This window comes from Anomaloglossus baeobatrachus, chromosome 5 (genome assembly GCF_048569485.1).
Source record: "Anomaloglossus baeobatrachus isolate aAnoBae1 chromosome 5, aAnoBae1.hap1, whole genome shotgun sequence".
NCBI lineage: Eukaryota > Metazoa > Chordata > Amphibia > Anura > Aromobatidae > Anomaloglossus > Anomaloglossus baeobatrachus.
Genome location: NC_134357.1, coordinates 581962698 through 581979365, shown reverse-complemented (window position 1 = coordinate 581979365; position 16668 = coordinate 581962698). Strand labels below are relative to the sequence as shown.

General features: G+C 47.7%; 2 protein-coding genes across 3 annotated transcripts in view; one reads left to right on the top strand and one right to left on the bottom strand.

The window, feature by feature from the left end:
* LOC142312464 (uncharacterized) overlaps nucleotides 1-14173 on the bottom strand; it is a 104840-nt gene extending 90667 nt beyond the window's left edge. The window contains exons 1-4 of one of the 2 annotated variants that reach the window (XM_075351403.1): nucleotides 13928-14001; nucleotides 5289-5438; nucleotides 4775-5159; nucleotides 4578-4691 (exon numbers count right to left, since the gene is read on the bottom strand). In XM_075351403.1, the coding sequence (XP_075207518.1) occupies nucleotides 4578-4691; nucleotides 4775-4907 (247 nt within the window). In that variant the 5' untranslated portion in view covers nucleotides 4908-5159; nucleotides 5289-5438; nucleotides 13928-14001. Of the gene's footprint in view, nucleotides 1-4577; nucleotides 4692-4774; nucleotides 5160-5288; nucleotides 5439-13927; nucleotides 14026-14108 lie in introns of those variants that run through there. The other variant, XM_075351404.1, reaches the window with a different exon arrangement.
* Nucleotides 1-16668, top strand: part of LOC142312468 (uncharacterized) — a 419059-nt gene that overhangs the window by 172845 nt on the left and 229546 nt on the right. The gene's annotated exons all lie outside the window — the stretch shown is intronic.

The following is a 16668-nucleotide window of genomic DNA, read 5'->3' as shown; positions in this document are numbered from 1 at the left end:
GTGAACTTAGGGATAAATGGTTAAAAGAGCACGATGCCAACAAGGACTCCTGGTGGGGAAATACATTTTCTTTTATGAATCCAGCCAATTGGTTTAAGGGCATAGCAGGTTGGGTTTCTGGCATTATACAAACCTGTATGCAAATATTGTTGTTCTGTCTACTGCTTTATATAGCTGTAAAAGGATTGATATATGCATTACCTAAACTAATGAATAATGTATGTTCTAAGAGTCCCAGCATTGAACCCTCTGTAGTTTACTACGGACCCCAAATGGCCTCTGCTGACCGGGAGTAGGTGTCCACACTGAGGGTGGATGGGTGAAGTGGTAGGAAGACCCCTCATGGGTACTAGGCCCATGAGCCAGCAGCTCCTGTTTGGACGCCTACTGACCGTGTAGTGAAGGTTATACCATTTACAAAAGGGGGAAATTGATATAGAAGGGTTAATAGTTTCTCTATTTCTTCATTAAAGATTTATTGTTATTAGTAAGTATATCTGATGGTAGTTCATAGTCATGGAGCCTACGGAATAAGAGACCGGCTCAAGGATTATTATTGTCCTCTAAATGTTCTTCTTATCTTCTTCTTATCTCATATGCATGACTCTACATTTTTGTTTTGCTAAAACTTAAAGGTCATATGAGCAACTGGTAAAGTTCAGCTAGAAGTTTTTTTCTCTTTCTTTTGCAATATCACATTGATCTGTAAATGGTATAAATAAACTGTACTTTCATTAAATAAACAGAGAAGAAATTGATCATGCTCACATGGATGCTGGTCTTTTCTCTCCGAGCGCTCGATCTTGATTAGGTCTGAAGAGGCCTAATTCAGAGGACCTCACTGGTGATCCCATAAGCTGATTTGTGACAAAACAGAACAGCTACAACAAGAGCAACAACTAAAAAATGGCCCAGGACATTCAGCAAGAACCAACGACCTCACAGCAGGGCCCAGGTTGTTGCTGGATGTCACACTAAGCAACATCGCTAGCAACGTCACAAAAGTTGTTCCTTACCAGCGATGTTGCTTAGTGTGACATGGTCTTAAGGGTTGAGAGTGACCGGGTCCCAACAGGTCACACAGTCAGGGGATGCACAGAATGAAATGCCCAGCTCACTGAGAAAGGGGCCACTCCCTGTTTGTACTGAATACAAAAAAAATACATAAAAACAAAAAAGTGAGCACAATATATAATTTTATGAAAATAAATGATTTTAAAAAATGATGTAGCGCTCAACTATATTTTTGATACTCGGCGCAGATGAAAGCGGACAGCTACGGACTGCCACCTTCACCCCATCTGCCTGGCTTTGACTGACTGGCAATCAAAATACAGGGAAGCCCATTATTATTATTTTTTTAATTATTTAAAAAAATAATAATAAAAAATAAAAAAATGCGTGGGCTCCCGCTGTATTTTGATCGCCAGTCAAGTACAGCCAGTCAGCTGGGGGCTGGGATTCTCGGCAGTCCGCACCCGCCCCTGGAAATGGCTCATTGTTCCTTAGCGCCTTTTCCAGGCGCTTTACCCGGATCATCCAGTGGCCCTAGTGGTGGTGGCATGCTGGGTAATAAAGGGGTTAATACCAGCTTTGTATTCTCAGATGGTACTAAGTCCGAAATTCATGGTTTCACGCCAAATTAGACATGGCCACCATGAATTTCTAATAAACAGAAAAAAAATACAACAGAAAATTTTTTTATTAGAAATATAAAAAAAAAAAAAAAAAAATTTAGAGACTCCATCTTTATAATAAAAAAATCCTTAGTCCGACGTAATCCACAGGCAGAGCATTGTCAGCTTCATCACTCTTTACAGACACAGTCTATACACAGTGAGAAGCAGAGAGCATTGCCAGCTCTGCTAAATCGCTCTGTACAGAGCAAGAAGCAGGCTAACAGTGAGGGGATGATTGCACTTGCGTCTCGCATGGGCATAACCCCGCACGGACTGATCTCACGACAGGAGCGCTTCAGCTGCATGGAAACACAAGCAGCAGACCCGCTGCTGTCTTGAGATTGAGCGCCGTGATGCGATGCGACACTCACACAGTCACAGTCAAAGTTCAATCGAGTCTATGAGCCATGGACTCGGGTGAACCCTGACATCACCGCGAACACGGCCGAAAACAGCCAAGTGACGAGCAGTGCAGTGAATACCCTCGGAAGTTAAGAGGACCTTTGAAAACGTCATAGTCATGTGACCAGTAAGTATGATCATAAAGTTTTTTATTTTAATAATGTGCTTTCTTTTTACAGCTCCTGGTCCCGATCTGGACCGATCTGTAACACAAGCTTTCCAGGAAAGTTCGTGATTGGGATCGTGCACACGATCACTATGCGATCGGTACGATCTCCGATCTTTACAAATCGGGATCTCCCATCCCTATCTAAGAGTTACATCTTCGTTAATTTGAATCTCCCATTACTAGCACCAGTTCTCTGGAATGTGCTACAGTAAATAATCTGATTGATTGTCACAATGTGACTGCAGGATAATGAGGGACAGAGGGCTACTATACTGTCCCTCACGCTAGGGGACCCTAAACTGTTTCTAACCTCTTGATTACCCCTGAATATGGAGATGCCTGAGTCCCATGCCTTACTATTCTTCTGACTAGATCTAATCTGTTATCCCCCAGGGAAGGAAGGGGCAGGAATAGAATGAAAACAAATATTAACACAGACAGACAGGACACATTGCAAACTCACAGAAATAAACAGTGAGAGACTGAGGAGAAAAGCAAGAGCAGAAAAGCAGCAACAAAAACACAACAAGGGTTAAAACCACAACAGCTCACAGCAATAATACAAAACAACCACCCATAAAGTCTGGATCTCAACACCTCACCAGACCAGTATAGGTAACCAATAGCTGGCATTAATGAAATAGTCCAGCCAGCATATACAGAAAGGGAGTGATAGATACTTTCTCCTCTACAGCATGTGATCAAAGACATTAACAAGCAACCCAGCAGAGAATAACTCTTGCTAGCCTGCCCAAGCCTGTAGTTTAAAGCCTGCGTCTCCCTGCACTGCTCACAGACATCACAGCAGTTAACATGCAGAGTACCAGAATCTATCATTTCCACAGATCCTGACGCCGCCATGACAGTTGGCAAAACCTGCAAAAATCTCCTTGTAACATTGATCCACAACATAGTCTTTGAAAAAGAATTTCTTTGAAATTGTCTAACATAAAATAGTTAGAGACAGATACCGGATATTTAACGGGATTGTCCGAGACTATAACGTTGATGGCCTAACCTTAGGCTTTGTAACCAAAGCAAGTAGCAGGGTCTTGCAGATAAACATTAGTACTCCAATTCATCAATACCGGCAATGGACACTGACAAATGACACCAGGGACTGGAGTGAGATTTCTGGCATAGGGAACGCTGCAGTTTGTTATGAATTAGAGAAGTGGTGGCATCACTCCCTTCTTCTGGCCAAGCTCTGCCCATTTTGGCAAAGCTGGTTAAAATTGGCGTGAACACGCGGACGCGCACGCACACACACACACACACACACACACACACACACACACACACACACCGACCCACCTACCCACCCACCAGCCTTTGGTCACATGACGTTATGTCCAGAAGGTCCTTAAGCAGTCCTATAATTGGCATATAAACACTGGGGCCGCTAGGAGAATGGGGGTTCTGTGAAATTGTCCAGTTTGCTCTCCCTTTCCCCTAATGCCAGTCCTGCATGCCAGCCTGTCTTCTGGTCAGTTCATTTAGACTCCTGCAATTAAGATACCTTTGGTTACATCATGTCACATGACTTTGAAGCCAACAAAGGTCCTTAAACTTAAACCTCAGAATACAACTGATGGGGACCCTAAGGCTATGTGCGCACATTGCGTAAATACATGCAGTTACGCTGCACTTTGTAGCGCAGCGTAACTGCATGCGTCCAGCGTCCCCTGCACAGTCCATGGAGACTGTGCAGGGGCCGTGCGCACGTGGCGTTTTAGAGCGCAGCGCTTCGGCTGCTGCCGAAGCGCTGCGTTCTAAGAAGTGACATGTCACTTCTTCCGTGCGCTTTGCCGGCAGCTTCTGCTCTGTCTATGGCAGGAGCTGCAGGCAGAGCGCATGGAATCGGCTTTTTTTTTTTTCACTACGGACATTTCTGCAGCGATTTAAAGCGCACATGTGCTCTTCAGATCGCTGCAGAAATTTCTGCAGTGACTGTACGCAACGTGCGCACATAGCCTAAGAGAGTGGATTTCCTAAGAAATTGCACAGCTTGACTCTCCCAACGCTGGCCCTGACTGTAACTAGGTCTTATTTTTTGGAGTAGGGCTTATATTTCAAGTATTCTCTTAAAATCCCATAAAATCATGCTAGGTCTTATTTTCGGTGCAGGTCGTATTTTCGGGGAAACAGGGTATTCATGAACCCTCTGCAGGTTTTTGAGTTGCCCTCATAACAACATAGAGAAGGGACTAGAAACAAACAGCAGAAGAAGCAGAAGCAAAGAAAATACAGCTGAAAAAACAGAGCAGAAAGTCTAAAAATGTAAACACAAAATTAGTGCAGAAAGTACATGAGTAGATATCTCTTACTGGATAGATCTGGAGGAAACACATCCTGAGGAACATCGGGGTCTTCTTGTTTACAGTCCTGTGGGAGAAGAGGACGGGGACATCTCTCTGGTGTCGTCCTCTTACTGGATAGAACTGGAGGAGACACATACAGGGACTGAATTCATTCCTTACATACAGATAATTATAGGCCGTGTGTATTTAGTCCTGTCTATTACCTGGTGATGTGAGGGGCTGGGGATCCTCCATCATGACGTCCTTGTACAGATCTTTGTGTCCTTCTAAATACTCCCACTCCTCCATGGAGAAATAGACGGTGACGTCCTGACACCTTATAGGAACCTGACACATACAATGATACCGTCACCCCCGATCCCTTCATAGCGTTACTGTATAATGTCCCAGCATTCCCAGCAGTGTCACCTCTCCAGTCAGCAGCTCAATCATCTTGTAGGTGAGTTCTAGGATCTTCTGGTCATTGATGTCCTCATGTATCGGGGGGTGAGGTGGAGGCCCCGTGATTGGGCTCAGGGGTCTTCCCCATCCCTCAGACACAGGGGCCTGACAGCTCTCACTAGAGGTCTTCTTCACTACTGTGTAATCCTGGTTATGGAGAGACACAGTAATAAATCTCACTCCAGACATTTCCAGAGTCCTCACCTCTCCAGTTCTGTCCATCTGTTATTCCCATAGATAAGAATGATGTAATGTGACGTCATCAGAATCTCTCACCTCTCCAGTAAGCCGGAAGAGGATCTCTAGGGTGAGGTGTAATATCCTCTCCGCCATCTTGTCCCTGTCCATATCCATCCTTGATGGGTCAATCAGGAGAATTCTCTTATATAGAAGATCTCCACTGAGAGGATCCGAGATTATAAGGACCTGAATGGGGAGAAGATGACGATGTAACATCATAAAGAATCCGCTGTAATAATACAATTACTGGAGATAACTGTTCACTAGATAGGGATGATTGACGCACTGCCATGAGGAGTCTAGACTAACTCTGCTGACTCATTACAGTGAATGGAGCCTTTGAGGGTTTCTTCTGAATCATGTCATTTGAAGAATTACATGTAGACCTGTCATGCTAATAGGTTGAGGAGAAGGGACGTAGCCTCACTGCGCCCTGAACCAGGCTTACCCGGAGGGGCATGATTAAGTGCCTACTCAGTCATCACCAGAGCCTCTGTAATTGGACTTTGCTGACAGTAGGCACCAGTTACCAATGTGTTCCACCAACAGGCTGTGTATCATGAGAAAGATGCCTCTAGAGAAGAACAGGAAGGATAAACCCTGTCACTTACTCTGAGCAACTCTGAGCTCCTCGATGTCCCAAGACAGGTTCTTTCACATCGTGCAACAATCACGTGTCTTACCTAACCAACAACCGTGTCTAGTGAGCAGGGCAGGAGGAACACTAGTCCTCCTTTATGATAATGACACAAAAGGAAAACAACAGACAAAGGAAAAAGAAACTGCATTCCCAAATAACAAGTGGTAAAAAGGGGGGATGCAAGGGGGTGAGGCCTGGCCAGAGATGTGAGAAGCAGCTAAGAAGAGAGCTCCTGGAACTGCCGATTATCCTGACTTCCACTGGGCTGTGGCGAGGACAAAAATCATCCGTGCAGCAACCAGAGACCACCCTGAACTTACTGCACAGCTTGGACGGAGGTTACATGGCTGGGGGGACGAGCAGGAGGCAGAAGGAGGCGGCAACAGGAATGGAAGGTACTGCACAAAATGGTAGTGGGACACAGACACCAGCCTCCAAAGCAGCTAGAGCTGCAGCAACTCATGCAACTGAAAAACTATCTGAGTATGCCAGGGGCACAGAATGCAGGGCTCCCACGGTGCACAGGGATGAAAGAGTTAAACTGGGGAGCTCCAGGCAGCACAGCCCTCACAATGCAGTGGAGGAGGAAGGAGGAAATAGTGCTGCAGACTCATTACAGCAAGGCTTGCAGGACAAGCTGGAGCGCCCTGCATCCATGCATAATAAATGTCCACATGAGCCTGCCACAACTTTGCAGGGTGCTGAGCCCACTCTGAAAGACGTGCTTGCAGCTATAGCTCAAAATAGGGAACAGATAGCTTCTTACCTGAAAGACATCCCCTTGCCCTCACTTTCAGATGAGGACAGGGTATACCTAAACAGTCCACTCACACTGGAAGAGTTGCATTTAGCGGTATCCTCCATGCCCAATAATAAGTCACCGGGTTCAGATGGGATCCCCACAGAGATTTACAAAAAGTTTGGAGACATCCTGCTCCCCCAGCTGCTGTCGACCTTCCAGCAAGCAGCCAAAAATGGCTCCTTGCCCCAGTCAATGCGAGAAGCAGTGATAGTTGTCATACCTAAACCTGGCAAGGATCCCCTCATCCCTGACTCTTATAGACCTACCGTGTTTCCCCGATAGTAAGACACCCCCGATAGTAAGACGTTGTGGGGGTTTGGGGGGGGGGGGGGTCGGCTAATGTAAGACGTTTCCCCGAAAGTAAGACATAGTAAACGAAAAGCGTTATTTATTTTTTTTTTTTCTCCTTTACAGTACCGGCAGCCGACTATTGTGAACGATCAGCTGATCGCTCCCAATAGCCGGCGGCCGAGCGCCCTGACATGCCGGCGGCCGAGCGCCCAGCTGAGAGCCGTCACATGCCGGCGGTCGGGCGCCCAGCCGAGCGCCCTGACATGCTGGCGGCCGAGCGCCTAGCTGAGCGCCCTGACATGCCGGCGGCCGAGCGCCCAGCTGAGCGCCCTGACATGCTGGCGGCCGAGCGCTCAGCCGAGCGCCCTGACATGCCGGCGGCCGAGCGCCCAGCTGAGAGCCGTCACATGCCGGCGGTCGGGCACCCAGCCGAGCGCCCTGACATGCCGGCGGCCGAGCGCTCAGCTGAGCGCCCTGACATGCACGGCGGCCGAGCGCTCAGCCGAGCGCCCTGACATGCCGGCGGCCGAGCGCTCAGCCGAGCGCCCTGACATACACGGCGGCCGAGCGCTTAGCCGAGCGCCCCTGACATGCCGGCGGTCGGGCGCCCAGCCGAGCGCCCCAACATGCCGGCGGCCGAGCGCTCAGCCGAGCGCCCCGACATGCCGGCGGCCGAGCGCTCAGCCGAGCGCCCCGACATGCCGGCGGCCGAGCGCTCAGCCGAGCGCCCCGACATGCCGGCGGCCGAGCGCTCAGCCGAGCGCCCCGACATGCCGGCGGCCGAGCGCTCAGCCGAGCGCCCCGACATGCCGGCGGCCGAGCGCTCAGCCGAGCGCCCCGACATGCCGGCGGCCGAGCGCTCAGCCGAGCGCCCCGACATGCCGGCGGCCGAGCGCTCAGCCGAGCGCCCCGACATGCCGACGGCCGAGCGCTCAGCCGAGCGCCCCGACATGCCGACGGCCGAGCGCTCAGCCGAGCGCCCTGACATGCCGACGGCCGAGCGCTCAGCCGAGCGCCCTGACATGCCGGCGGCCAAGCGCCCAGCTGAGAGCCGTCACATGCCGGTGGTCGGGCACCCAGCTGAGAGCCCTGACATGCCGGCGGCCGAGCGCCCAGCTGAGTGCCCTGACATGCTGGCGGCCGAGCGCTCAGCAGAGCGCCCTGACATGCCGGCGGCCGAGCGCTCAGCTGAGAGCTGTCACATGCCGGTGGTCGGGCGCCCAGTTGAGCGCCCTGACATGTCGGCGGCTGAGCGCCCAGCTGAGCGCCCTGACATGCCGGCTGCCGAGCGCTCAGCTGAGAGCTGTCACATGCCGGCGGTCGGGCGCTCAGCCGAACGCTCGGCCACCGAGAAATGTTGCAGTAATGTTGTCCGTGGTCCATCAGGACCACGGACAACATACAAAAACACGCAGCCTCAGTGCCCTCATGTACAGCAATCGCAGCAAGTCCCCATACGGTACATTGCATGGAGACTTGCTGCGATTGCTGTGGGATTTTTTTCCAATATAAGACATACCCCGAAAGTAAGACATAGTGGGACTTTTGGGGGTAAAAAGAATGTAAGACACTGTCTTACTTTTGGGGAAACACGGTATCTCTCTGTTACCTACAGATATCAAAATAATAGCTAAAGTACTAGCTTCCAGACTTAATAAGGTTATACTTTCACTAATCCATTCGGACCAGTCGGGGTTCATGCTTTCCAGATCAATGGCAGTGAATATACGACGGTTACACCTCAACTTACAATTGCCAGTTGATAACTCAGGGGATAGAGTAATTTGCTCCCTAGACGCCACTAAGGCTCTCGACTCTATTGAGTGGGAGCTTCTCTGGGCAGTACTTGACAGATTTGGACTGGGGAGGGACTTTATTTTCTGGGTAAGACTTCTATATAATAACCCTACTGCTAGGATCAAAGTTAATGGATGCCTTACTTCTCCTTTCCACCTAGGTAGCGGCACCCGCCAGGGATGCCCGCTATCGCCCTTACTATTTGCTCTGGCCGTTGAGCCTATGGCGGCAATGGTTAGATCCAATCCAGACATAACAGGGTTCAGGAGGGGTGGTCAGGAGGAAAAAATAGCGTTGTACGCAGATGATACACTCCTTTTTCTGGCCAATGCAACATCATCACTGCCAAGAGCAATGGGGGTTATACAAGAATTTGGGAAGTACTCAGGTCTATCAATGAACTGGGAAAAGTCTGTATTACTTCCGGTGGATGGAATCACAAACTCACTTAACTACGTACACTTGGGCCTCCAGGTTGTTGCCCAGTTTAAATATTTGGGGATAATAGTCACCACTCGTGTTGAGGATTATGAGAATCTCAACCTAACCCCTATTCTGTCGAGATTTAAGGATGAGAAGGAAGTCTGGTCTCGCCTGCCCTTCTCAGCAGTTGGCCGCACTAACTTGATCAAAATGATCTGGATGCCCCAACTATTATACAAGCTACACAACTCTCCACAATGGATCACACAAAGATTTTTCCATAAGGTAAATGCATTATTCCGGGAATTGATCTGGAGCGGAAAGATGCCGCGCATTAGGCTCGAGACCCTGCAGAGGGATAAAAGTAGTGGAGGTCTGGCGATACCCAATCCATGGGTTTACTATTTGGCGGCTCAGCTTCAGCACATTAGGGGATGGGAGGACCCTGGAGGTGGGGGGGGGGGGCACAGTATATGATTCTACAAAAATATTTTCACTCCACTAGTCTATACGAGGTTCTTGAGGCAGGAGGCTTCGGAGCTGCTGCTAATAGTTGCCCAACCCTACTACTAATCCAAAAACTTTGGGATAAAACTAAAAAACTACAAGACATTCAGGGAATTTCACGATACACCTCTATATGGAAAACTCCATGGTTACCTAACTTGCATCATTTAGAGGGGTTTGGGAGCTGGGCTTTGAGAGGAATAAATAGATTCACCCATATTGTGGAGGGGGGGGAAACTCAGAGGCTTCCCTCAGTTGCAAGCGGAGTTTGGGATCCAGAATTCGGAGTTTTCTAAGTACTTGCAACTGAGACATGCCTATCAGGCAGAATCTCTATTACGGACAGAGCATTGGAGCAGAACAAAGTCATGCAACGCATAGCAACCTCTAGAGGCTCAGCGGGAGTGATCTCTCGTTTATATTGGGATCTATTATATTTGGTCCACCGGAACTTTCCAGTAACGCAAAAGAAAAATGGGAACGAGCTATTCAGGACAACCAATGGGTAGAAATTTTAGAAAGAATTCCTAGTCTATCATTGGGGGAGGCATACAGACTGTCACACCTGTACGTTATTCACCAAGTATATCGCACTCCTAGATTAATGTTTGATATCGGAGTCAGAACTGACCCCTTCTGCCCGCGATGCAAAATATGTTCTGGAGATCTATTACATATGATGTGGTCGTGTCCTGATATTGAACATTACTGGAGAGAGGTGACAGGAAATAATCGATAGAGTATATACGATAGAGATGAGCTTAACTCCCTTTGTATGTATTCTGGAATACATGGAGGGATTTACCTTTGAAGGAGGAGGGCAAAGTGGCCGTATCTAGACTATTATATATTGCCAGGAAACTAATCGCTCAACACTGGATCTCGGACCACAGTCCTACAATATCTGAATATGTCAAAAAAGTTAATTGGGTGATATATGTGGAGAAAAGTATATACCGGAAAAGAAATGGCGTCATCAAATTTGAAAAAATATGGGCACGATGGATAGACGGGTCAGGGTTGGCTTCGAAGGAACTGATTAGTTTAGATTGGGCTTACTCTAAATTGATAACAAGGGGCAAAGGTCGAGAAATTTCTGCAGAACTTATCTATAATGATGACGGAGGTTTGGGGGAGAAGAGAGTAACATGGGAACAGGTTAGATTCTTCATCAAAAATGACATCAAATGTGTACAATGCCAAACAAAGCAAAAACTCAAAAGAAAAACAAAAGTCTAATTGGATTAATTGATAAATGTAATAATGATACTTAAGAACTTTTGTCTAGGAATGTGTGAGCCTGCAGATTTAACATTATCTCTCCTTTCTACAAGACTGTTTAATGTTTGTTGGGGAGGGGAGGGTTGGGAGGGGGGGTAGAGGCTGGGTAGCCTCCAATGTTTATTTGGTTGTAAACTTGTAAAACTTAATAAAACCATTTAATTAAAAAAATAATTTACAAGACCATTACAGCTTCCTCCATTACAGACTGCAATGTATCCGTAACACAATGTCTGCTGTATGGCGGAGCTGGTGGGGAATCTGATGGTTTGTGCAGACACAGACCTGAATGGACGAGTCTCCTCTGATTTACGGAAGGCACTAGAGGATGCTGGGATTATTCTCACATGCAGTTTCAGTCATTGAGAAAGAAAAATCCCCATCTGCACTGCCACATCCAATAACAATGGTCTGAGGGCGAGAGTTGTGTTATTTTATGGACAGCACTGAAAGTACATTAGTGTGAACGAGAACTTTAAGGAGGTAATGTAGATCCAAAGTAGTATGCAGAGTTTCACTAGTATGGCAAAAACAAAAAGATTTAAAATGAGTTAAGAAACAAAAAAGTGCTCCTGTTTTGCCCCTTACTGCTTCTGTAGCCCTTAGCGAGTGACGTCACCCAGCTCTCCCTTGTACGCGGTCACTGGAGGAAGTAGTTTTCCCGTCCGGAACTCTCCTCGCGTGTACCGTGTTCACCACCCATATTATAGCGCCCACTGTTCCCATCAGATCCACGGTGTCTCTAAGCACACTTCTAAGGAAAATCTGTTCCTGTGTATCCAGCGCTTACACCGCTGACCACCACTGCAAGGGCAAGTGACTATACCGGCTTCTCCTGCACCAGGCAGATCTTTAGTCATTTTGTTAAATCTGGAACTAGTCAGACTACCTTTGTATATTTGTATATTTACAGCCTGTTAATCTTCCTTTGGACACCACATCTAATCCAATCTGGGCATTACATATTTGGACACCCTAATCAGACAGCCCCTTTATGCCAGGCATTAGGATCACTGTACTATCCTATCTTGTAACAGTATTACCTAATCTTAACCTCCCCCATTCACTGATTTTATTCCCTTTAAGGCGCCAGTCACACACAACGACTTACCAGCGATCCCGAAAACGATGCGACCTGATAGGGATCGCTGGTAATGTCCGCTGGGAGGTCGCTGGTGAGATGTCACACAGTCAGACCTTACCAGCGATGCAGGAACAATAAAGGTCGCAGTAGCGACCTGTATAACGAATCTCAGCAGTCACTGTGATCCTGTCACACAGTGTAAAACACAGCGATGTGTCCTGCCCAGCAGGACATCACCTTTGAAGAAAATGGCCTGGACCATTCTGCAACGACCGGCGACCTCACAGCAGGGGCCTGATCGCTGGTAGATGTCACACATAACGAGATCGCTAACGGGATGCGTCACAGAAACCGTGACTCAGCTGCGATCTCGCTAGCGATCTCATTATGTGTGATGGTACCTTTAGGCAAGATTCAGCCATACACCCTTGTTGCCCTTTCAGAGTCCACTATCTAGGGAACTACAAACCCTATCTCCATCTGGGAACCCAAAAAGCCAAGTTTATATCTATGACCCCACTGTAATCCATTACCCCCCTCCCCCTCTCCCCCCCCACACTTTTTTGTTTCATACTCATTTTAAACCTTTTTGTTTTTGCCATACTAGTGAAACTCTGCATACTACTTTGGCTCTACATTACCTCCTTAAAGATCACTCAATTAACCTCCAAAACTGCAGGTATCCAAAATATTTTTAGTATTCATATATTTATACATATTTTATCCAATTCCCTTCTCACTGTGTTTTCTTTATTAGCGCAGCAGTCATATACATAATCCCGTTTTGTATTTTTACCCTGACAGGTTCACACGGACCCTGTCCACTGCTTGCAGCTTTCAAAATTGTGAGACTAGCTATCTTCTCAATAAACCTCATTTGTTTCAGAGTTGATAGAGTTGATACAGTCCCCTTTCATCTTTTTCCGTGAGGGCTAGTGTTTTGTTTTAGGGTACTGTCACACTTTAGTGACGCTCCAGCGATCCAACCAGCGATATGACCTGGTCAGGATCGCTGGTGCGTCGCTACATGGTCGCTGGTGAGCTGACAATCAGGCAGATCTCACCAGCGACCAGTGACCAGCCCCCAGCCAGCAGCGACGCGTGGAAGCGATGCTGCGCTTGGTAACTAAGGTAAATATCGGGTAACCAAGCGCTTGGTTACCTGATATTTACCTCTGTTACCAGCGCACACTGCTTAGCGCTGGCTCCCTGCACTCCTAGCCAGAGTACACATCGGGTTAATAAGCAAACCGCTGTGCTTATTTACCCGATCTGTACTCCAGCTACGTGTGCAGAGAGCAGGGAGCCGGCACTGGCAGCCTGAGAGCGGCGGACGCTAGTAACGAAGGTAAATATCAGGTAACCAAGAAAGGGCTTCCCTTGGTTACCCGATATTTACCTTGGTTACAGCTTACCGCAGGCTGCCAGACGCCGGCTCCCTACACATTCAGATCGTTGCTCTCTCGCTGTCACACACAGCGATGTGTGCTTCACAGCGAGAGAGCAACGTCTAAAAAATGAACCAGCACTGTGTGTAACAAGCAGCGATCTCACAGCAGGGGCCAGATCACTGCTCAGTGTCACACACAGCGAGATCGCTAATGAGGTCACTGGTGCGTCACAAAAACCGTGACTCAGCAGCGATCTCGCTATGTGAGAAGTACCCCTTAAACTGAACGAGAACTAAAAGGAATCAAAGCTCTTATATCTCCTAATCCTGCCATCTCCACCGCTCTCATTACACAAGCATAACACATATAATACTGGAGGATAAAACAAGACTGAGCACAAGACCTTCACAGCCGTCTACACATCATAGGGGGATTTCATGGCCCCTTCTCTCCATCTACCTGATGATCCTGAGGAACATCGGGATCTTCTTGTTTATAGTCCTGTGGGAGAAGAGGACGGGGACATCTCTCTGGTGTTGTCCGGTTACTGGATAGACCTGGAGGAGACACATACAGGGGCTGAATTCATTCCTTACATACAGATAATTATAGGCCGTGTGTATTTAGTCCTGTCTATTACCTGGTGATGTGAGGGGCTGGGGAACCTCCATCATGACGTCCTTGTACAGATCTTTGTGTCCTTCTAAATACTCCCACTCCTCCATGGAGAAATAGACGGTGACGTCCTGACACCTTATAGGAACCTGACACACACAATGATACCGTCACCCCCGATCCCTTCATAGCGTTACTGTATAATGTCCCAGCATTCCCAGCAGTGTCACCTCTCCAGTCAGCAGCTCAATCATCTTGTAGGTGAGTTCTAGGATCTTCTGGTCATTGATGTCCTCATGTATCGGGGGGTGAGGTGGAGGCCCCGTGATTGGGCTCAGGGGTCTTCCCCATCCCTCAGACACAGGGGCCTGACAGCGCTCACTAGAGGTCTTCTTCACTACTGTGTAATCCTGGTTATGGAGAGACACAGTAATAAATCTCACTCCAGACATTTCCAGAGTCCTCACCTCTCCAGTTCTGTCCATCTGTTATTCCCATAGATAAGAATGATGTAATGTGACGTCATCAGAATCTCTCACCTCTCCAGTAAGCCGGAAGAGGATCTCTAGGGTGAGGTGTAATATCCTCTCCGCCATCTTGTCCCTGTCCATATCCATCCTTGATAGGTCAATCAGGAGAATTCTCTTATATAGAAAATCTCCACTGAAAGGATCCGATATTATAAGGACCTGAATGGGAAGGAGAGGAGCCGATATGTAAAATTAATGGAGATAATAATGGAGGGAAGATATCATTTGGGTAGTAAAAAAAAAAATTGTCAGCATGAAGTTGCAAAACCGACCCATAAAAGTATTGCACCTAAAATGGTATCAATGAAAACGTCGGCTCATCAAGCAAAAAACAAGTCCTCACTCAACTCCGATGTCGGAAAATGGAGACAGAAACCGATTTTTTTATGTTTTTTTTTTTTTTTTTTTTACAAAAGTCTGATTTTTATTTACTACTAGAGATGAGTGAACCTGGAGTTCGGTTTTCGGTACAAACTCAGACTTCTCCAAGATAGTAAAGTTCAGGTTTGGAGTTCAGGGGCTTCACGTATGGAAACCGCTCTCGTGTGATCAGATGTATTGTGCACCAAGAAATAAAACTGAATAAACCCGCCCTCCCCTGTTAGTGATCTGTTTATGGCTGCATGTGGGCGGAGACCTGAACTGCCAATCAGTGACTTCAAATAAAGTCCAGGTCAAGTCCAAGTCCAGAACCAATCTATACAAATGTTCAGCTGGACCAGCAGAAGCCGAACGTCCACGGGTCCGCTCATCTCTAGTCACCACTGAGATAATAAGAAACGTGGAAGTCTGATATTGCTGTAATCACACTGACCTGGAGAATCACGCTGACCGCTCACTTCCAGCACATCGTGAATGGAGTAAAAACAATGGTGGAATTACTTTTTTTTCACCATTTCACTGCACTTGGAATTTTTACTTAATTTCCAGTAGATTTTATGGTAAAATTAAAACATATGAGTCATTTAAAAACAAAAAAGAAGGGAATTTTGTTACTTACCGTAAATTCCTTTTCTTCTAGCTCTTATTGGGAGACCCAGACGATTGGGGGTATAGCTACTGCCTCCGGAGGCCACACAAAGCACTACACTAAAAAGTGCAAGGCCCCTCCCCTTCTGGCTATACCCCCCCGTGGTATCACGGGTTCTCCAGTTTTAGTGCCAAAGCAAGAAGGAGGAAAGCCAATAACTGGTTTAAACAAATTAACTCCGAGTAACATCGGAGAACTGAAAACCGTTCAATATGAACAACATGTGTACCCGCAAACAACAAAAAAATCCCGAAGGACAACAGGGCGGGTGCTGGGTCTCCCAATAAGAGCTAGAAGAAAAGGAATTTACGGTAAGTAACAAAATTCCCTTCTTCTTCGGCGCTCTATTGGGAGACCCAGACGATTGGGACGTCCAAAAGCAGTCCCTGGGTGGGTAAAGAAATACCTCATGTTAGAGCTGCAAAACAGCCCTCCCCTACGGGGGTGTCACTGCCGCCTGCAGGACTCTTCTACCTAAGCTGGCATCCGCCGAAGCATAGGTATGCACCTGATAATGCTTGGTGAAAGTGTGCAGACTCGACCAGGTAGCTGCCTGGCACACCTGTTGAGCCGAAGCCTGGTGTCGTAATGCCCAGGACGCACCCACGGCTCTGGTTGAGTGGGCTTTCAGCCCTGAAGGAACCGGAAGCCCCGCAGAACGGTAGGCCTCCAGAATTGGTTCTTTGATCCATCGAGCCAGGGTGGCTTTAGAAGCCTGCAACCCTTTGCGCGGACCAGCGACAAGGACAAAAAGTGCATCGGAACGGCGCATGGGCGCCGTGCGGGAAATGTAGATTCTGAGTGCTCTCACCAGATCTAACAAACGTAAGTCCTTTTCATACCGGTGAACCGGATGAGGACAAAAGGAAGGCAAGGATATATCCTGATTAAGATGAAACGAGGATACGACTTTAGGGAGAAACTCCGGAATGGGGCGCAGCACTACCTTGTCTTGGTGGAACACCAGGAAGGGAGCCTTGGATGACAGAGCTGCCAGCTCAGACACTCGCCGAAGCGATGTGATC